At 36.6% G+C, this 22,226-nt stretch overlaps 1 protein-coding gene across 2 annotated transcripts in view; it reads left to right on the top strand.

The window, feature by feature from the left end:
- The window catches only part of Eif5b (eukaryotic translation initiation factor 5B), a 56,634-nt gene that overhangs the window by 14,187 nt on the left and 20,221 nt on the right, over window positions 1-22,226 (top strand). For both annotated transcript variants that reach the window (XM_041655538.1, XM_041655537.1), the window contains exons 2-9: window positions 1,996-2,121; window positions 2,216-2,300; window positions 3,078-3,741; window positions 5,688-5,911; window positions 6,283-6,433; window positions 17,445-17,543; window positions 18,195-18,284; window positions 19,183-19,257. In XM_041655538.1, coding sequence (XP_041511472.1) covers window positions 1,996-2,121; window positions 2,216-2,300; window positions 3,078-3,741; window positions 5,688-5,911; window positions 6,283-6,433; window positions 17,445-17,543; window positions 18,195-18,284; window positions 19,183-19,257 — 1,514 coding nt within the window. The remainder of the gene's footprint in view (window positions 1-1,995; window positions 2,122-2,215; window positions 2,301-3,077; window positions 3,742-5,687; window positions 5,912-6,282; window positions 6,434-17,444; window positions 17,544-18,194; window positions 18,285-19,182; window positions 19,258-22,226) is intronic.

The following is a 22,226-nucleotide window of genomic DNA, read 5'->3' as shown; positions in this document are numbered from 1 at the left end:
ACATCTAGTTTTAAGTGTTACCAATTCCGTCCACTTTATGTTTATAAGACTTGAATCTTGCTTGCATTGATACAAGTCAGGTGCCCATTATGTTCTTACTATAGTTACTTACCCAAGCTCCCTCACTGGGTCTCTTACTTCCTAGTAGTTGGGCTGTGCCTGCTGTACCATCCTCTAACGTCTTTCTCTACTATGTTGCTTGTTTTCAAACTGCTTTACCAGGGTCTGACTTCCCCATTTTAGATGTGCAAACTGTTCAGAGTCAAGTGTCCAGTGGGACATTTTAATTCTGTTCAGCTATTCATACAAACATTGAATTCCTTTATTTCTTGATTTACAGTTTGCTATCCACTCTAGTAAGTTTCTTGAAGTTAAATTCTGTATTGTTAATATTTTGTTATATAGTCTTTTCATTGTATAGGAAGTTTATTTTTCTTCAAAAGTTCTCTTTAGGGGCTGGAGAGATGGCTCAGTGGTTAAGAGTATTGCCTGCTCTTCCAAAGGTCCTGAGTTCAATTCCCAGCAACCACATGGTGGCTCACAACCATCTGTAATAAGGTCTGGTGCCCTCTTCTGGCCTGTAGGCATACACACAGATAGAATATTGTATACATAACAAATAAATAAATATTTAAAAAAAAAGTTCTCTTTAACAGATTAAACAATAAAGGTGTTCCTCTGTTTAATATCTTCTTTAAAAATCGTACTTTATTTTATGTGTATAAGTATTTTGCCTGCATGTATGTTTGTACACCCCATGAGTCCCTAGTATTGGAGGAGGCCAGAAGAGGAAATTGGATCATTTGGAATTGGAGTTATAGGTGGGTGTTAGGAATTGAACCCAGGACCTCTGGAAGAGCAGCCAGTGTTCTTACTGCTGAGCCATCTCTCCAGTTCTCATCTGTTGCAGTCTTAATGTGTCATTCAGATGAATTTAACATACTGTTTTATACTTGTACATTTCAGAATGACTGACCTTGGTTTTCTGTAGATTTGAACTTGGTGGGGACTTTGGTTACTCCAAATAAGATAGGTGAGGACGTAGACTGGAGTCAAAAATGTGAAAGAGTGGAGCTTAGAGCTTAAGAGCACTGGCTGCTCTTCCAGAGGTCCTGAGCTCAATTCCCAGCAGCCACATGGTGGCTCACAACCATCTATAATAGGATCAGGTACCCTCTTCTGGCCTGCAAACATACATGCAGGCAGAATAGTATATATCCCATATACTGTATATACATATATATACTATTCTGCCTGCATGTATGTATATACGTATACATACATGTATTTATGTATGTATATTTATATATATAAAATCTTTAACAAATGTGAAAGATTGAAAGTAGCTTTGGTTCTGGATTGGGCACGTGTGTGTCTGAGTGTGTATACGTGTGTGTGCTGTTTTATTTAGTATCCATACTTATGTAAATTTGTATGTGCCGTCATGGTTTCCTTAAGGCATTCGGATCTTTGTGCATTCCAATGTTGTCCACTAGTAAAATTGGATAATAGACTAGTTGGTTTTCTCAGGTTCTTCTGAACTTTCTAATTTTTGCTGTTTTAAGTGAAAAATGTAAAAGTGTTCAAACATTTAGGTGTTGTAACTAATAGCCAAAGAATAAGGCCTGTTTTATACTTTGGTTCTTTGGTATTTTATAAAAGTAACTGCATTTAGGTGTGTGCGCATAGACAGACACACACGTTTATTATCTATGGAAGTTACTTATTTTCCTTCATTGCCTAGGGTGTTTGCTTATGTGTTTTAGGGTTAGGGCTCTTATTCATACCTTCTGGTTTTGGCATACTGACCTTTATGGAGGAAGACAGAGTTTGGTAAGTATGTAACCATATTGTTATGAGAGGACTTGAAGAGTCTTTTTCTGTGTTACTAATATGTATAGGGTGCAAAAATACCAAGGAAGTGTCTGTGTAAGAGAACTGATAGATTATTTACTGTTGAGTAACATTTAACATTTTGTGTTTATTTTCATTTAGTACCAAGGATGATACTGATTTTGGCGCCTTGGCTGCAGAAATAGAAGGAGCTGGTGCTGCCAAGGAACAGGAGCCTCAGAAATCAAAAGGAAAGAAGAAAAAGGAGAAAAAGAAGCAAGACTTTGAGTATGTTTTAAAAAGCATTCATTTTTTTATATCTTGAGTATTGGAGTCATCTAACGATTCCAGTGCTTCAAAATGTATTTTACTCCTTTTCTAGTGAGAATGATATTCTGAGAGAACTTGAAGAATTGTCTCTGGAAGCCCAAGGCATCAGAACTGACAGAGAAGCTGCTCCAGTCAAGGTGAAAGATGTTACCATTTGTGCCTCCTGCTCAGTGTTTTCTTCCTACTGATGTTTGGGAGCTGCATGGAGAATCCTGTGATTGTAGATATGTTAATAGTTTCTATAAAACAGGTCAAAGGGAGGAACCAAGTTGTCTGAAAGAAGCAATATTTTTTTTTTAAAACCTTTGACAGATATAAATAACACTTTTTGGGAATGTAGAGGTACTTAATGTTGTATTGCCTCTTGATAAAACTTGTACATTTGGGGACAGTGATGACATTGCCCTCCTCCACCTTCAATTTTCTATGTATTTTTCATTATTGTTTTAGGGCACGTGGATTTTGAGATGTATGGTGAATGTGAATTGTATAACAGGCCTACACTAGTGTCTATTGTGTGGTTGAATTTTTTTTTTTTAGATTTATTTATTTTATTTGTATGAGTGTTTTGCCTGCATATGTGTATGTGCACCGTGTATGTGCCTGGTGCTCACAAAGGTCAGAAGAGAGGGCATCAGATCCTTGGAGCTGGAGTTACAGATGGTTGTAAGCTGACATGTGGATGTGGGGACCAAACCTGGATCCTGTGCAAGAGCAACAATTGCTCTTAACTGCTTAGCTGTCTCTCCAACCCCATACTTCTTTATATTTTATAAAACAATACAAAAATAATCATGCTTCCATAAAATGTATTAAAAGTGTGTCATGAGGGAAGCACTTTATTCTGAGGGGGTCCCGGTTATTTTTAAGGGTTGACAATCTGTTTATATTTCTAATATGGGAAACTTTTTTAGATTACAGAAAACAATGAAGAGGAATCTGCCTCAAAACAAGATAAAAAGAAGAAAGGACAGAAGGGCAAAAAAACAAGTTTTGATGATAATGATAGTGAAGAATTGGAAGATAAGGATTCAAAATCAAAAAAGTCTGCAAAACCTAAAGTGGAAATATTCTCTGGAAGTGATGATGATGATGATTCTAATAAACTTTCTAAAAAAGCTAAAAAAGCTCAAAAATCAAATAAAAAATGGGATGGGTCAGAGGAGGATGAAGATAATAGTAAAAGAAGTAAAGAACGTTCTAGAGTAAACTCTTCTGGTGAAAGTGGTGGTGAGTCAGATGAATTTTTACAGTCCAAAAAAGGACAGAAAAAAAATCAGAAAAACAAGCCCCTTCCTAACGTAGAGAGTGGGAATGAAGATGATGACTCCTTCAAAATTAAGACAGTGGCCCAGAAGAAGGCAGAAAAGAAAGAGCGCGAGAAAAAAAAGAGAGATGAAGAAAAAGCAAAATTACGGAAGCTGAAAGAAAAAGAAGAGCTAGAAAAAGGTAAAAAGGACCAGAGTAAACAGAAAGAACCTCAGAAGAGATCTGAAGACGAAGGTTTGAAATCAAAAGTGGCTCTTGATGCAGGAGCTGCCTCTGAGGAGAAAGGAGACATTCCTGCGGCTATGGAAGGTTGGTAAATATCCACAAAAGCCTTTGGCTCATATCTAATCTAAACTGTGATCATTGTACTGTACATTATTTTGTGACATGCGTGTGTGGGGATACACTCTCGTGTGCATTCAGATATGGAAACCAGAGGTGATTTTAGGTCTCTACCATTATCACTCTCCATCCTACATTTTAAGAAAATTCTTTTTTAGTTTTTTGAGATTATAATATTACATCATTTCTCTTCTCTTTCTTCCTTCCAAACCTTTCCATATACCTCTCTTTGCTCTCTTTCAAATTCATGGCCTCTCTTTTTCATTAATTGCGGTGAGATTGTCTCTCCCAGGAGTGTCAGAAACTATACTCATAAAGTCTCACCAACACGATTGCCTAAGTATGTGTTGAATAGGGACAGCAACAGATAGGCATGCTATGAGGGACAGGACAAGCCCATGCCTCAACAATAATCAAGGAACTACAAGCAGCTAAGAAATGCTGAAATCATGATAGATAATCTACCATCTTTTCACTCAACATAGAGTTAGTTTTTCAACCAGGCTGGCTGGTCAGCGAGCCTCAGGGTCCTTGCCTTTCTCTCCCTTCCCATGGATTAGATTTACAAATGTATGCTGCCATGCCTGCTTTTTATGTGGTTGCTGGGGATATGATCTGAATTCCTCGTGCTTGCATGGCAAGCACTTTGCTCATTAAACCATTTCTCCAAGCTATTTATTTATATACTAATAATTTAGTAACATTTTATTGTGATTGTTCTTGCTGTTAATGATGACTAAAGTGGTCAATGAAAAAATTTCCTCCCCAAAACTCATGTCAGATGATAGCTCTAAATTCTTTCCTTTAAAGAAAACCCAGTTTAACCTGTAAAATAGAAAAATAAACAGTAAATCAAGAAACTTAAATTATTTAAATCACTTAAGTGACAGTAAACATTTTTGTTTCTCTTTTAAAAACAAATTTATTTCATTTATTTGCTTTTATGTGTGGTTGTACACAAGCCATATTGTACGTGCAGAGGTCAGGGTACAACTTTTAGAAGTCACCTCTTCATTTACCATGTTAGTTCCAGGCATCAAACGTAGGTTGTCAGGCTTGACACCAATCACCTTTACCTACTGAGCCATGTTACTGGCCTCGCTTTTGTCTTTTTTTGTTTTGTTTTGTTTTTGGTAATTGAAATAAACTGATCAGTAATTGAAATCTACTTTAGTCATCATTAACAGCAAGAACAGTCACAATAAAATGTTACTAAATTATTAGTATATAAATAAATAGCTTGGAGAAATGGTTTAATGAGCAAAGTGCTTGCCATGCAAACACGAGGAATGCTAGCTGATTGCTTTCCCTTAGAATAAATATATATATTAGGTGGTTTAGATTTTTAAAAATCGTCATTTTTCCTTAGACTAGAAAGCTTTTAGTCAAAAGAAAGTGACCTGTTTTTATCCATGAAATTTTTATTTTCTGAATTTTGAGGAGAAACACTATCACAGGAATATTACCCATTTTATTTCTTTAGATTTTTATATTTTGTTCCAATATCCCCATGTTCCAGGTATCATTTTTATCATTCTTACCTAACAGAAGTGAAATGGCTATAGCATATAAATGGGCATAAGCTAATTTGATTTTTTAGAATTTCAGACATGTGTTGTGACTGAGAGATACCTGAAATGTAGTGTCTGTCTCCTTTTTACTGCTGATAATCTCTGTGTGTCGTCTTGGTTCATCTGGATGTCTCAGACCAACACTAACATTACAGGTGCCCCAGTGGGACAGCTGTGATACCTGATGTACTTGGTACTGATAAACTGAGGCACCCCATCTTAGGGCTCCACTATGCACTGCTGTCAGAAGCCTTGTCTCATGGTGGTCCCTGAATCCTGGCTAGCTTTTATTCATCGACAGAGGAAACAACTTGAGTGCTTTGCCTGTATTCTTTTTTGTAGATGACAATGAAGGGGACAAAAAGAAAAAAGATAAGAAGAAAAAGAGAACAGAAAAAGATGAGAAAGAGAAAGAGAAAGAGAAGAAGAAAGGCCCTAGCAAGTCCACTGTTAAAGCTATACAAGAAGCTTTGGCTAAGCTTAAAGAGGAGGAGGAGAGACAAAAGAGAGAAGAGGAAGAACGGATTAAGCGGCTTGAAGAACTAGAAGCCAAACGAAAAGAAGAGGTATGTTTTTCATGAAGTTGAAAAAACTGATAGTTTTACTTGAAATCTGTTCTAATGTACATTTAAAAAATTCATAGTTGTATGGACATTTTAGTTATACCAACTGCTCTGATATAAGTATAATTAAGATGAAAGAGGTACAAGTAAATCTTACCTTTATTTTCCCATGTACAGACTGAATTGCATGTGTTTTATGGTTAATGATATACCCTGGTGTTATTTAAGTACAACATTTAAGTATCTTCATTCATAAGTCTCCTAAAATAATATTTTGCATGAATTTCAAGAGCTTTAAAGTTTGTGTTGCTTGTTTTAAATTTTATGGTTTATTCAGCTAATAGAATTTTTATATGCCATGTACTTTTGCTTAGGAACGATTAGAGCAAGAAAAAAGAGAAAGGAAAAAGCAAAAAGAAAAAGAAAGAAAAGAACGCTTAAAAAAAGAAGGGAAACTTTTAACTAAGTCACAAAGAGAAGCCAGAGCCAGAGCTGAAGCGACCCTTCAACACCTCAAGGCTCAGGGTAAGTAATGCTCTTAACAGCTTCTTTCACCCGGTAGATCCCTGATACAGGAGCTTTAGTTCAGGGGCGTGGAACTGAAGCTATGGAAAAGCTAAGTAAAAATGTTTAAGAATAGATATGTAGTGTCGTTGTTGAGGAGAATGATTTCCACTATGATGAAAATTTGTGTGCAAGCGATGAATTTACATGAAATTTGCCCTCCCTCCAAGAAACAAATGAAAGTGAGACCTTTTGGGCTGGAAAGATGGCACTGCTCTTCCAGAAGTCCTGAGTTCAATTCCCAGCAACCACATGGTGGCTCACAACCACCTGTGATGGGATCTGGTGCCCTCTTCTGGCCTGCAAGCGTGCGTGTAGGCAGAAAACTGCATAATAAACAAACAAAAAGAGAAAAAAAAGAAAGTGAGACCTTTTAACCAGTTCCACCAATTATCAACCTTTCTTTGTTTCTGTTTTATACCCCTTCTGAGCATGGTTTTTAGTTTGTCTTTTTTAATGGGGTTATGTAGAGTGAGTCATAGATATTTATTTTATATTTTTCTCCCATATTATTTGTATATGTACCAAATAAGTATTTTATTTAGCATAATAAGAATATATATTATTACTAACAATTCTTTTCAAAAGTTTTTTGTAGGTCCATGAGTGTGTGTGCTCATGGAGGTAAGAGGTTGACACTGTCTCAGTTTCTTATCCACCTTGTTTTTGGACAGGGTCTTTGGCTGAACCTGGAGCTTATCAGTTGATTAGAGTGGGTGGCCAGTGAGCTCCAGAGCCTGCCTGCCTATGGCCTCCAAGTGCTGTGGTTATAGGTGTTATGTGATGTTTTTTGCTTTTTGAGGGGATTACCACCCAGCTCCCAAATAAATCACACACAAATGCTTATTCTTAGTTATGAATGCCTGGCCTTAGCTTGGCTTGTTTCTTGACAGCTTTTATCTTTCTATATACGTTTCTTTACTTCTTTCTCTGTGGTTTGATGTATAACTGGGAGGCTGGCCCCTCATGTCTTCCTCTTCTTGTTTTCTTGCTCCTCCCCTTCTGCCTTTGTCCTTCTATTTGTACTGTCTGCCTACTAGCCCTGTTATTTTTGCTTCTGCCTTGCTATTGGCCATTCAGCTTTTTATTAGGCCATCAGGTGTTTTAGACAGGCAAAGAATCACAGCCTCACAGAGTTAAACAAATATATCATAAACAAAAGCAACACACCTTAAAATAATATTCCCTAATATACAGCTGTGCACTACTGTGCCTGAAGTTTTTGTTTGAGTGTTCTTTAGTGTAAATGCTGGGGTTCTGAACTCACATCCTTATGATTGCTCTGTAAGCAAGTCACATAAGGGACGTCGTTAGAATTATATCAGTAGCTTGTTTATTGTGTATCTCGTAACTGATACTATGGTGATCTTTGACATTGCTTTTCCCTCAGAAATCTTAGCATTTAAATTCTATCATACATAGGAAATGGTGATGTATTGAGCTTAAGCAGTTTGTTCAACATTCAGAGCTGAAATTTAAATTGTTTTTTTTCCCTTAGTGATGAATTCTTTATTATGTTTATAGTTAAATTTCAGAAAATTTATTTTTATTTGGGGATATAGCTTTAAAACCAGTGGTGTTAGAGGGTACATTTGTATATAGCTAATACCCAATCATCAGATTTGACTGGCGACTATCTAGAAAGCTTAAGGCCCTTAGAAGATATTTGATGGAACAGAAAGAGAATAATTTTCCAGGCTAAGAAATGTTATTTTTTGGAGTAGCTACAGATGTAATTAGATGGAAATTAAGGACCAGTCTTTAGGACCTTCTTGGGAAAGATAGTTTCTCAAGAGGTACCTCAGACCCTGATCTCTTTTCTTAGTCTTCATAATGCTCCTGACAACTTTTGGTTCCCTGCTGTCTAGAAATAGAAAGTTTTCATTCCTTAAGTTGATATGAAAGGCCCTCTGCAGTCTACTCCTGTGAATCATCTCAATAAAAGATCTAGTGTTGACTCACTGTGCCTTTGAAAGGCAGCTTATTAAGTAGAAATAAGTTACCACATCCATTCCCTCGCTTATTCGGTCCAGAATGGGTTCTTGGATGTCTGCAGGCCTTTCTAATCATCTCTGTGAAAATCACTGCAGGTTTTCAGTCAGCTGCTAAGTTCATTGTGGGAAAGAGCTCTTGGAGGACTTGAATGTGATTTCAAAAGAAAAGCCAACTGCTGGTGTTGATCACGTGTGTAGTATTTCAAGAATCCCTGTCTGGAAGAACAGTCAGTTGAGTAAATCTGGGGTGGTATCTAGCCTGCAGTTTCCTCATTTGACTTAAGCTTTTTACCTGGTGGTTATGCGCTACAAGGAAGGGAAGCTGTACTGTCTACTTTATTAAGCCAAAGAAAGAGGCTATGTATTTCTCTCATCAGAGTTTTAACACTGATCTTTGCATTCTAAGCTTTATAAGTACCTACGTGTATATACACATATTTATATTTTAAAGTTAAAAACATCATTCTCAGTTTTATTTTTGACTTTGTTCAAAATCCACACCATATAATTCCTGCTGTTGCCCGAATCATAAAACTTCTGACAAGATTGAATGCCTGTGTTAGCTAAAAGGAGTTCTGAGTGTCTTTTGGGTGTATTATAGTAATAGAGAAGAGTTATAGTATGGACCCATTCACTTGTAGGTCTGTACCAGTCCCTGACTGCCTCGCCATTCTCCCTTCTGGCTGCCTTGGTGTTCCTCGCCCCACTACCTCCCCAATCTGCCTTGATGTCCCCTGCAATAACCTTGCTGTTCCCAATTATACCTGTGTCCTCCTACCCCAAATTGTAAACTGAGAAGAGTATATGTCCTTCATACTTAGTAATGTTACAAATTAAATTTGACTGGTTTGCTCTACTCTCCCAATTTAACAATACCTCTAACTTCCTTTATTTGGAAGAAAACATTAAAATAATGAAAATGGTAACCATGAACTCAAACAAAAATAGATTAATGAATTTTGCTTTGTATAAGTCTCTTTATTCAATCTTACTTGCATTGCTTTTTAAAAATATAATACAGCAAAGTATTACACAATCATGAATGTTGACAAGAAAATAAAAGCCCAGTAGATAAATTATACCTCAATGAAGAGGAGGCATAATCAGGAAACATGTAATTTTCAAATATGATAAAAGGAAAATATGTAAAGATAACAATGAGAATTTCTTGGTAGTTCACACTGTTCAAAGAGAGATTTGGACATTTACCCATTATTTCTTGCAGTGTTGGTTTCTACAAATTTTGGAGAACTGTAGTAAGGAAGGCCACTTATTTGTTTCCCAGTCACCCAGACTCCTGAAATAATCACACAGAAACTAGATTATTTAAATCACTACTTGGCCCATTAGCTCTAGCTTCTTATTTGCTAACTCTTACATTTTTGTTTAACCTATCTCCATTAATTTGAGCATCACCACGAGGTCCTGGCCTACGAGCAAAGTTTCAGCATGTCTGTTTCTGGCAGTGGCTCCATGGTTTCTCTTTTTAACTCCACCTCCTTTCTCTCAGCATTCAGTTTAGTTTTTCCCCACCTACCTCTATTCCCTGCGCAGGCCCAATACAGTTTTTTTTTTTAATTACTAATGATATTCACAGCATACAGAGGGGAATCCCACACCACTTCCCCCTTTCTGTTTAGATAAAAAGGAAGGTTTTAACTTTAACATTGTAAAATTCCATATAACAAAACAGGTATCAAATAATAATTACAGTTACAATATTTATATCTACTTTATCTTATCATAACTAAGGAAAACTATAATTATAACCATTTTCCAACTCAATCAAAGTTACCAGAAGGATATAATATTACCTAAGTTAACAGGAAGTGCATTTTAAGCAACCTCCAAAATTCTAGAATTGACAGTGACATCTTGCTGCCTGGACAGTCACCCAAAGTTCTTCTGTAACGTTGGAACATCTATCTTCAACCTACAGGTCCATAAAATCCATCAGACCTTCCCATGAAGCAGGGAATTTCAAAGACAATTCCACCTATATAGGCAGTTTCTCAGTCACTTTCTTCTGTATCCTGCAGAATGTCTTATAGACTCTTTGATGAAACAGGGACCCTGAAGGATGGTCTCATCTTTAGGCAAGTTCAGCAGTCATTTTTCTGTGGGTCCTGCATATCTAGTTAAGCAGTCTAGGCAAAAGCAGTTTCTTGCCCAAATGGCTAGCAAACTCCACAAGGAGCCTCTTTGATGCCCATCTTCTTCTTGAAGTAATTGGTACAGATGTGTCTCACTGTCATGAAATGTCCTAAGTCCTTAAAACATTTTAAATGCCATATTCTGTTAGCCTTTGAAAGGTTTATAAAGAATAACTATCCATCTGAAATATATCTCTGTATATCCAAAAATCTAACATGACTACAAGTTTGACTATTATAGATAGGCTTCTTCCTTCCCAAGATTCTCCTTTTCTCCTTGATCTGCCTCTACTTCCTGTCTGGTCATCCCGCCTGTACTTCCTGCCTGGCTACTGACCAATCAGTATTTATTTAAAACATAATTGGCAGAATATAGAATTGTCCCATACCACATTTATCTGAAATATGCTTCAGAAATGTAAACTTTTCAACAAACAGAGGCATGAACAATATAAAACACTGTGCTCTTGTTGAAGGAGTTGCGGGCTGCATTCCTGCCACCCAGCTCCCGGCCGCCTGGCTAGCTTATGCCCCAAAATAACAACACACAAACTGTATTCTTTTAAACACTGCTTGGCCCATTAGCTCTAGCCCTTACTGGCTAATTCTCATATCCCAATCAACCCATCTCTAATAAACTGTGTAGCACCGGTCTTACCGGGAAAGATTCAGCATGTCTGACCTGGCAGCTTGCTTCATCGCGTCTGCCCTGGAGAGGAACTGCATGGCATCTGTCTGAGGCATCTTACCTCACTTCCTCTTCCTCCCAGCATTCTGTTCTGTTTACTCCACCCACCTATGTTCTAATCTATCAGGGCCAAGCAGTTTCTTTATTAATTAACCAATGACCTTCCTCCATCATGCTCTCTTGTATTATATTAAAAAAAAAAAAAAGACAGTCCTGTGCCTGTGGACAACTAACTTCAAACTTCATGACAAATTCATGCCAAGGTAGACTGCTTTTTTGAACCATAAAACAAATTTCAGGTTCTTCTTTTTTTTTTTTTAATTTATGTACATGTGTGTTTTACTGTCCCCAAAACAGAATTAAGTTAGAAATTGATAATGAAAGTCTATTGGGATCTTGGCATAGTGGCACAGACTTGTCACTGGGAGGCGGAACAGTTTGGGTCCAGCGTGGTCTACCATAGCAAGTTCTAGGTCAGTTGAACTAAATTACAGGACATTATCCGGGAAAAAAAGCCCAAAAAGCAAAAAACCTACCCCCAAAATAAATATATCTGGGGAGAAATCTACAAGTTTTGAAAACTAAACAGTGCGTTTCTCCTTACCCTATTCAAAGAGGAATGCTTACTGTAGATGAAGAACATTTGATAAAGGGCAGTATGTGTGTTTGTGTGTGTGTGTGAGTGTGTGCATGCACACACAACTACTCACTTTGTGACTTAAGAGCTAGTTCCTGGAGATGATCAATAACATTTAAAACCAATGTGGGTAGTGAAATGGAAGGTATTGCTGTGAACAATTATATGCCTGTATATTCAAAAATGTAGATGCAGTAGAACAACTTTAAAAAGGTACAAACTAACTAAACCCATAAACACAAAACCCTCAGTTTTGTGGTCTATTTAAATCTTACTAAGTTAATTTTAACAAAGAAAACAAAGTAAGTTCCCAGGGACTTTGAAAGATAATTAAGTAGTATATTAGATCAGTTATGCATTCTATATTCCAGAAATAGCTTGTATGTTTTTTGAGAACACTTTACATACTGAGTCAAAGGCATTTCAAGAGAGGTTATGCAGACTATATATAGTTGCAGTCTGGTCTGAAACTCCCTTCAATCCTTCTGTCCTAATATCTTGAGTATGAGCTATACAATACTGACCATTTAGAAACTTAAATAAAAAAGCTCTCAATTAAAGTTTAGCAAAGTAACACACACACACACACATATTCTCTCTCTCTCTCTTTCTCTCTCTTTCTCTCTCTCTCCCCAGATACATAGATAGATATGTGGATACATAGCTACCTACTTAAAGTATATATTTATATGGGTATTTACATATATGTATACATGAGGATAATCTCATAAATTCGGTATTATCCTGAGAATACAAAGCTGACTCAATATTTGAAAATCAACCACTATGTTTTCTCATATCAGCAATCTCTAAAATATAAAAATTACATGATATATACCAGAGAATTCAGAAAAACCATTTGACAGAATTGTCATTCAGTATATTTACTAACAGTTTTGGTGAACTTCCTAACTTGACCTTTTAAGGCATCAATATCCTCCTGCTATCCCTTCCCCACAAAAAGGGCACAGCTGTTATATTAGTGTTAAAAAGTTTGAAAAGAAACCTTAACAGTGGGCTGAAAAGATGGCTTGGTGGGTAAAGACAATTTGCTGCCAAGTCTGACAACCTGAGTTTGCTCCCTGAGGCCCAACCACATCATAGAAGGAAAAGAATGGATTCTCGTAAATTGTTCTTTGACTGACTTCCAGATATATATGGTGTGGTGTGTGCCTATATGTAAACACACAAAACTAATGTTTTTTTGTTTTGTTTTTCTTTTGGTTTTTCGAGATAGGATTCTTTGTATAGCTTTGGAGCCTGCCCTGGAACTTGATCTGTTGACCAGGCTGGCCTTGAACTCACAGATATCCACCTGTCTCGGCCTCCCAAGTACTGGGATTAATGGGCGTGTGCCACCACTACCTGGAACACAAAACTAATGTAATTTTAAGAATCAATAGAAAGAAACCCCAACTAACATATTGGAAAAGGCAGGGCAATCTTTGCTCACTATGATTATTCAGCATTGTGCTGTAATGTCCTGACCTATGAAATTAGGCTAAATAAATGAATGGCAGGCAGACTGGATAGAGACAGTGCAACTGGCTGTGCAGGTTATGATTATCAACATAGAAAAATGCTTGAAGGCATCTCCTTAAAGACAACTGTAGAACTGGGGACGAGGTTAGCAAGGCTGTAAAGTGGCAGAGCAATATGTAATTGTTGTTGTATTTTCATGCTAGCAACTAGCTGCTGAAAAAAAAATTTGAGCAGTAACATTTACTGAACCAATCTAAAAAGAAAAGTGAAAGAATTATAAACCTATTATAGTATCTAAACCTGAGAACTACTAAATAGCAGTGAGTAAATCAAAGTAAGACTTTATATCATTAACCATAAGACTCAAAACTATGAATGAAGCTTTTCAAAATTAGTCTGTAGATTGAGTTGGAATGTCAAATCACAGAATGATTTTATGGTGGTTTGTTACCTATTTCTAAATGTAAATGTGATAAGATGGAGTTAGGATAGCCAAAAAGACTTTCCTTAAAACTTTTTTTCTGTTTATTTAAGCTGGGCATAGTGGTGGACATTTTTAATTGCTGCACTTTGGGAGGTAGAGGCAGGGGATCTCTTGAGTTCAAGGCCAATCCGCTCTACACGGTGAGTTCCAGGACATAGACCTGCCTCGAAAAATACCACACACATAAACAAACAAATAAATAGGTTTATTTATTATGTATATAAGTATTGTTGATGGCATATATGTATATGGACATGTGTTGTGCCTGGTGCCCACAGAGGTCTGGAGAAGGCATTGATTGGATCCTTCAAGACTAAGGTTATGGATGGTTATGTGCCGCTATATGGGTGCTGGGAACCAGACCCTAGTCCTCTGTAAGAACAAGTGCTCATAACACAATGAGTATCTTTCCAACCCTACCAAAAATGCTTCTTGAAAAAGGAGAGTAATTTATTCTTTGTTTTTTTTGTGTGCTTATTTAATTTTTAGCTATATATTTTTCACCGTTCCCCTCCCCTCCCCTTCTATTCACGCTCCTGATTTTCTCAGGAGATTTTGTATTTTTCTACTTCCCATGTAGAGCAGATCCATAATTGTCTCTCTTAGGGTCCTCTTTGTTGTCTAGGTTCTCTGGGATTGTAAATTGTAGGCTGGTTTTTCTTTGCTTTATGTCTAAAAGCCACTTAGAAGTGAATACATATTATATTTGTCTTTCTGGATCTGAGTTATCTCACTCAATATGTTTTCTGTATGCATCCATTTGCCTGCAAATTTCAAGGTGTCATTTTTTTCCACTGTGTGATACTCCATTGTGTCAATGTACTATATCTTCTTTATCCATTTAGGTTGTTTCCAGGTTATGGCTATGACAAATAATGCTGCTGTGAACATAGTTGAACACATGTTCTTTTGGTATGATTCAGCATTCTTTGGGTATTTACCAAAAAGTGGTATTTCTGGGTCTTGAGATAGTTTCCTAATTTTCTGAGAAATTGCCATACTAATTTCCAAAGCAGTTGTACCAGTTTTCATTCTCACCATCAGTGGAGGAGTGTTCCCTTTACCCCACATCTTCTCCAGTATAAGCTGTCATCAGTGTTTTTGATCATTCTTACAACATAGAATTTCAGAGTTGTTTTGTATTTCTCTGATGGCTAAGGATGTCGAGCATTTCCTTAAGTGTCTTTCAGCCATTTTAGATTACTCTGTTGAGAGTTCTCTGTTTAGGTCTTTTTTTTTTTATTGGATTATTCTTTTGATGACCAATTTCTTGAGTTCTTTGTATATTTTGGAAATCAGCCCGCTGTCCGATATGGGAATGGTGAAGGTATTTTCCCTTTCTGTAGGCTGTCATTTTGTCTTTTTGACTGTGTCCTTTACTTTCCTTTACAGAGGCTTCTCAGTTTCAGGAGGTCCCATTTATTAATTGTGTCTGTGCTACTGGGGCTATATTTAGTAAGTTATCTCCAGTGCCATTCATTCAAGTGTACTTCTTACTTTCTCTTCTATGAGGTTCAGTGTGGTTGGTTTTATGTTGAAGTCTTCTATATATTGAACATGGCGATAGATGTGGATCTATTTTCATTCTTCTAGATGTTGATATCCAGTTATGCCAACAACATTTGTTGAATATGCTTTCTTTTTTCCATTTTATATATTTTTTCTTCTTTTTCAAAAATCAGGTGTTTGTAGGTGTGTGAATTGATATCCCGGTCTTCGATTTGGTTCCATTGGTCCAAGGAGAGTAATTTAGAAGTCTCAAAATATGCAATTTGAAGATTAACTCTAAATAAATTAAAAAAAAATACTCTAATGCCCCAAGAGTCAGTATAGTGTTATTGGCAAAAGGGCAGACAAGCAGATTAATAGAATAGCATCTGCATATGACAGTGATGCTATTTTCCCTGGTGTTGGGAAATTCAGTGAATGAAATATATGTAGTATATTTGTGTGTGTGTTTGTAAAACAAATGTACTTAAACAATTGAATGTCTATATGCAGAAACTTGCCTTTATCCCCATTTTATCTAAATATTAATTCAAAATGGATCATAGTTGTAAATATTATAAACCAAAAGCTTTTAGAGAGAAATAGGAGAAAATGTATTAGGCAAAGAGTTTTAAGATAACTTAATTTAAAAGCATAATTCAGGGTCTGGGAATATGGCTCAGTGAGTAAAAGTACCTGTCACCGAATCTGATGGCCTAAGTCCAACTATGTGTTCTTTGGCGTTGTGGACACCTACATCCATATGAATATAAAATGAAAGTAACCCATAAAAGGAAGAAGAGTTCACAAACTTCTTCTTATTGTCTACTAATAAATACTACCGAAGGTATATAAAACTTCATCCTTCAGTAGTTGGACAACCAGTACCTCCATATAAAAGCATACACAAGATTTGAAGAGCCTCTTTAAATAGTAACCGTAAACATAAAAAGAATGTTCAATATCAGTCTACTTTGAAGAACAACTGACAGTTTTGAACAAAACTAACCATATATTTAACTTCTGCCTCTTTCAAGAGAATTAACTCATGAAGTAATCTGTGTGAAAATATTCACATCTGCTTTCATAAATACTATAGATTAAAAGTGATCAGAAGCCCTTCAGCTATTAAATGGATAATGACCTGGTGTAATACAATAATTCAGCAATTAAAAGATGAAGTACTGGGCCAGACATGGTGGGCTTATTTTTAACCCCAGCACTCTGGAGGCAGTGGTCGTCGAATCTTTGTGAGTTCAAGGATAGCCTGGTCTGCATGGTGAGTTTCAAGCTAGCCAGGGTGCACAATGTGACTGTTCAAAATAAAACAAATGAAAAAGATGAAGTACTATGAAGTACTATATGATTTACATATCCATTATGATGGCAAAAGCCAGACTGGAGAGGCTGCTTGTTGGACATTTTGGGAAAAGCTAAATAGTATGGTTAGAGAACAGGTGAGTCAGCTCAGATAAAGGAGGCTTGGCTGCTTGAGACAGTGCTTGGTAACAGAGTTGCTCTACTTCTCCATGGTAGTGGTGTTTGCAAGACCTATGCACTTGCTAGCTCTCTGTGTTTAAATGTTAATATACAGACACCCTGTGCAGAAGCCATAGGTTTCTCTCTGAATGCTCTTATATTTTAGGTTATGTATCTTTGAATTGAATAAAATGTTGTCCTTTTTTGGTTTCTTGAGATAGGGCTTTTCTTTGTATAGCCCTGGCTGTCCCGGCATTGTCCTCAAACTCATGGACATCCACCTGCCTCTGCCTCCCAAGTGTTGGGATTAAAGGTATGCACCACTACTGCCTGACTTAAAGTATTGTTCTTAAAAATACTTTACTTTTTTAGAAGTGTTCAGATGAATCAGGGACTCACATGTAGCCCACATGGACCTTGAATCTAATAGGATGATGATCCTCCTGCCTTACCCTCCCATGTGTTATGATTACGAGTATGTTACCATGCCTCATATTTTAAATACTTTCACTCAAGTAAACCATATAAAAATATAAGCCTTAAATTTTCCTCCCCCGCCCCCACCAGGCGTTGGAGTGCCATCAAAAGATTCGTTGCCAAAGAAAAGGCCTATTTATGAAGATAAAAAGAAGAAGAAAACACCACAACAGCCAGAAAATAAAGAAGGTTTGTATATAAAGTAGCCTTTTTTTAGAAAGGATTGTGTGTTTTTCTCACAGCTTTCAACAGAAAGTATGGTACTATAAACATACATACATGTATGTGGGATTTTGAGGACTGAGCCCAGGACCCTACCCAGCCAAAGGGATTTTATTACTTGGCTATATCCCCAGCTCCAGCACTGTGTTTTCTTCTTTGTTGTTTCTTACCATTTTAATCATTCTCACCTGGTTCAAGTGAGCGCAAAAGGGAAAGTACTTTAGGGGTTGGAAAAGAGCACTAAGTAGCTAAGACTGCTTGCTTGTTCAACCAGTGAAGACCAGAATTAGGATCCTAGCACTCAGGTAACAAATTGCGCCTCCCACAGATGCCTGGAACTCCAGCTCTCTGGGATCCAGTGCCTTTTCTGTCCTACACACAGTTGCACGTATATTCACACACAAAAGATAAACCTTCAAAAAATACTTCGGATTATTATATGAATAGTATTTGTTAAGTCCAAAAAACAATAATTTCATTTATAAGTATCAGATGTTTCCGAGACTTAGGAAGACATGTGTTCTTACATCAAGGATTCTTATTCTGTGCTGAGTAGGATATTTGAAGAGAAATTATAGACAACAAAATGTGGCTAACACATTTCCTGTTCCCTTTTAGTATCTGAAGCTTTGGAAATAAGTGTTCCTGTGGAAGTTGTGGAGCAAGGAATACCAGAAAAAGAAGAGACACCCCCTTCTGTTGAACCAGGCCAGTAACATCAGGTTTTCATTTATTCCTGTTACATAGTGTTCATGATTTGTAAGCTATCATCAGTAAGTAGTTTGGAGCCAAATAAATTACTAGCTTAGATGGTTTTCTTCATCATTCATTTCTTTAACCCATCTCTTTTCATTTCTACTTTGAGAAAATATCCAAGTGATATTTGAATGAATCAGTTTTATTTCTCTTTAGTAATGTCAGTACAATGTCTGTTAGAGACACTGAAGGGTTTTGGAATGAATTTCTTTTATTTATGGGTCAAAAATCTCTAAGCCGAAGTTTTACCTTATGGTGTGAAAGCAAATTGGGAACCTCTTTAGTTAGAACCATAAAACGTATATTCTGAAACCTTAGAGATTAGCTCCTGCTTACTAATCCAAATAAGTGCAGCTTAGCATACTCATTTGTGTGTGTGTGTGTGTGTGTGTGTGTGTGTGTACGTGTGTGTGTACATACAGCTTGCAAGCATTGGCAATTTTGATTTTTATTCACAACATTGTTCTGAAAGATAAGTCTGATAAGAGCAAAATAAAAATCCTGTGTATAATGTGTGAGTTGAAAGTTTTAAAGAACTGAGTTAGTTCATACATGTTTAAAATCTAAACATTTTGTTTAGGTTTCTAATTTAGTTTATTTAAATAGAAAATCTACTTTAAATTTAATAATAGCATATTGAAACCATATTAAGAAATTGTGAAACATAGAGTCATAGTAAATTACAGCATGCTAGATGTATTGAAAGATAATTCCAAAGAAAACAGTTGCATAAGTATTTTTTCATGATTGAAGTGTGTCTTTTTCTATGCCCAGGCATAATTTAACACTTATGAAAGCAGCCTCTTACTCTCAAGTACTTTTTGTCATAAATAGCAACTTGTACTTACAGAGGAAGAAGAAGAAACTGAGGATGCTGGGTTAGATGACTGGGAAGCTATGGCCAGTGATGAGGAGAGAGAACAAGGTAATCGTGAGTACATATTGATAACGCCATTGATCTCGTATCACTTGTATTCCTAAATCCAAAGTAATGTATTTTCAGAAGGTCATCTTTAAGGTGATAGCTGCCTAGAATGCACTTGTCCAGACAGTGTGGTGTGAGTAGCTTGTCTAAAGCTCACCTACACAAAACCTAGCAGCATAAAGCAAAGATTGGTATACTTTTGCTCACTGAATGAGATGTAAATGTTTGTCTTTTGGTCATTACATTTGCCTTTTATGACTGAAATCCCTTTCTTTGAATCTAATTTCTTATTGTTTTCTTTTCCTGTATTCTTGAGAATATTTGGCTGTTTGGTTTTTGAGATTCCCCCTCCTTTTTTTTTTAAATTAAAATTTTTAGTTAACCAAGGGTTTCACCAAATTTGTAAGTTTTGATGTTAATTTTTCAGTTTTATATATTTCATCTAATTTATTTAGTGTGCTTATTAACCTACAGAATTTGGGGACCAGAGAATACCCATGATTCTGTGTATGTGTACGTCTGTTTGTGTGTGCTAGGCTTTGAACCCAGGGCTTTGCATTTATCAGTAGGAGTCTACCACTGAAGTTATTTCTCAGTTCTTTGGTTCTCTTTATAGAAGTCTGGTTGTGGGTCTTGCCGTACAAGACAGTGTATGCCCAGATATTTTGTTTTCAAATGTGAATTGAAGCTAGTTTTTAGAAGTTGTCTTGGGTTTTTGTATTGAGACCAAATACTGGTTATTTTGTTCAAGACTTTATTATTCTGAGAGTTTGTGTGTTCACACATGAGCACACATATATGTGCACATTCTCCTACTAATCTGTGTATTGAAAAGATCTTTCACTGTGATTATAGATAGTCTATTTTCAGAGTTCTGTTAATTTTTGCTTTATATATTTTGATTCTGTATTGTCAGGTGAATACAGTCTTAGATTTTTCTGATGAATTGGGCATTCTATTATAGTTCTGTTTCCGAGTAGTGGCTATTAGCATATTAAGTATCTCATATTGAGCTAAACTACCCTTGACTTCATTATTGTTTTCTCTCTGTGGTATTCTCCTTAATCATTTAAATGACTTTGTATCAGTACATTATTACTGACATAATCAAACACCAATTGTGTGTCTTATCAAAAATAGTGATGTGTTTCCTCGATTTGGAATCTAATGTCAAAGTACTGGCACTGGTAGATAGCAGGCAAGGGCTTCTCTCTGTTTCAGGGAGACACTTTATTGCTGCCCCTTTCAGAGGGAAGGAGCACTATTCTCACTTGGTTCTTGAAGCAATAATGGCCTCAGGAGTACAAAGCACTAATGACTTTGCTTTGCGTAAGCCCTATGTCTGTTTTTGTTTTGTTTGTTGTTGAGACAGGGTTTCCTTTGTAACAGCTTTGGCTGTCCTGGAACTTGCTTCGAACTCGCAGAGATCTGCCTACCTCTGCCTCTGGAGTGCTGGGATTAAAGGAATGCACCACTACTTCTTAATAGCACCATGGTAGAGGAGACAGTGCACTCAGACTATAGCAAGCGCAGTTTGTCAGTACAGTTTACCTGCAGTACTCACAACAGCATTGACACCTGATGTAATTAGGAACACACTTTCTCTTTTATGCTTTTCATTTTTATTCCTAAGTCTGTTTTGATGTTTCCTTTTTTCCCTCTCTTTTATAACTATCTTTTGTTTGTTGGATTTTGTTATTATTAGTTCCTTTCCCCAGCCCTCTTGTTTTTTCTAATTCTGTTTTACATAGTTTCTGAGATAGGGTTTTATTATCCTGTTCATGCTGTCCTAGGATTTGCTGTGAACCAAGGTCTTTATGTGTCTACTGAAGTGATAGAATTAATTCCTTCCTTCCTTCCTTCCTTCCTCCCTCCTTCCCTCCCTCCCCTTCCTTGTTTCCTTCCTTCCTTCCTTCCTTCCTTCCTTCCTTTTTCTTTCTTTATCTAAGTTCCTAGTCTGGCTTCAAATGTGTGGTCTTCATGCCTTGGCTTCTGAATTATTATTGAATATATTATTCCATAGTATTATTGGAATGGGTATTGTTGGAATGAGTATTATCTGAAGTATTATTGGAATGAGCCTCCCTGATCAGCTTAATTTTTAACATGATGCTGTTAGAGATTTCTAACTAGTACATTTCAACTAGTGCCACCTTCTTTCCAGACAGTTTTACAGTACTGGAGCATTTTCTCCAACTCGCAATTTGTATGCCATCGCTTTTTTTCTTTTCAAATTCTGTTTTTGTTGTTGTTTTTGCTTATATTTTGGTCTTTGAAGACAGGGTTTTTCTCTAGCTTTGGAGCTCAGATTCTGTTTCTTAACCTCCATCCTCCATTGTTGTTCTTCCTCTTTTTTTTTATATGGTAAATTGTTTCATTGGATGGAAGAATATTTTGACATCTTTTGCTTCATTTTTATTTTAACTTCTTCATATTTAATTTGATACCTTTTTTCTTATTTGACACAGAGTTTTAGTATCTATAGTTTGTTTTGAACTAGAGACATTTAAGGCCTTATGTCTAAAGAGGGAAAAAATTGACATTATTTTTTGAGAATATCAGATTTGGGGATTTTTTTAAAATTAAGGGTTCTCAGTCTATACACTAGCATTTTGAATAACAAATGCATGAACTCATTTAATTTTAGATGATGATACAGTAGACAGTCTGTTCATTTCTCATCTACTGTTTCTTCTAGGGTATATGATACAGGATTTTATCCCACAGTAACAGCATTATAACCCAGTGATTGCCCACTCATCCCTTCTTTTCCCTCTCTTCTCTAGTCTTGTTAGGTTTGAGTTCCTAATATCTGGCTGTTAGCCCTGAGGCAGCTTCAGATTTAACTACTGCTTCCAGAATCATCGAAGCACCCCAAGGGGAAAGCAGTACTCAGCATTATACTCAGCTGTCCGTGTTGTCCTGCCACGAGTCCTGGCATAGTAATGTGGCCACAACTCTTACTGCTA

Source organism: Microtus oregoni, unplaced genomic scaffold, assembly GCF_018167655.1.
Source record: "Microtus oregoni isolate MIOR12 unplaced genomic scaffold, Mior012 000007F_ref0000211, whole genome shotgun sequence".
NCBI lineage: Eukaryota > Metazoa > Chordata > Mammalia > Rodentia > Cricetidae > Microtus > Microtus oregoni.
This window is presented reverse-complemented; position numbering and strand designations above follow the sequence as displayed.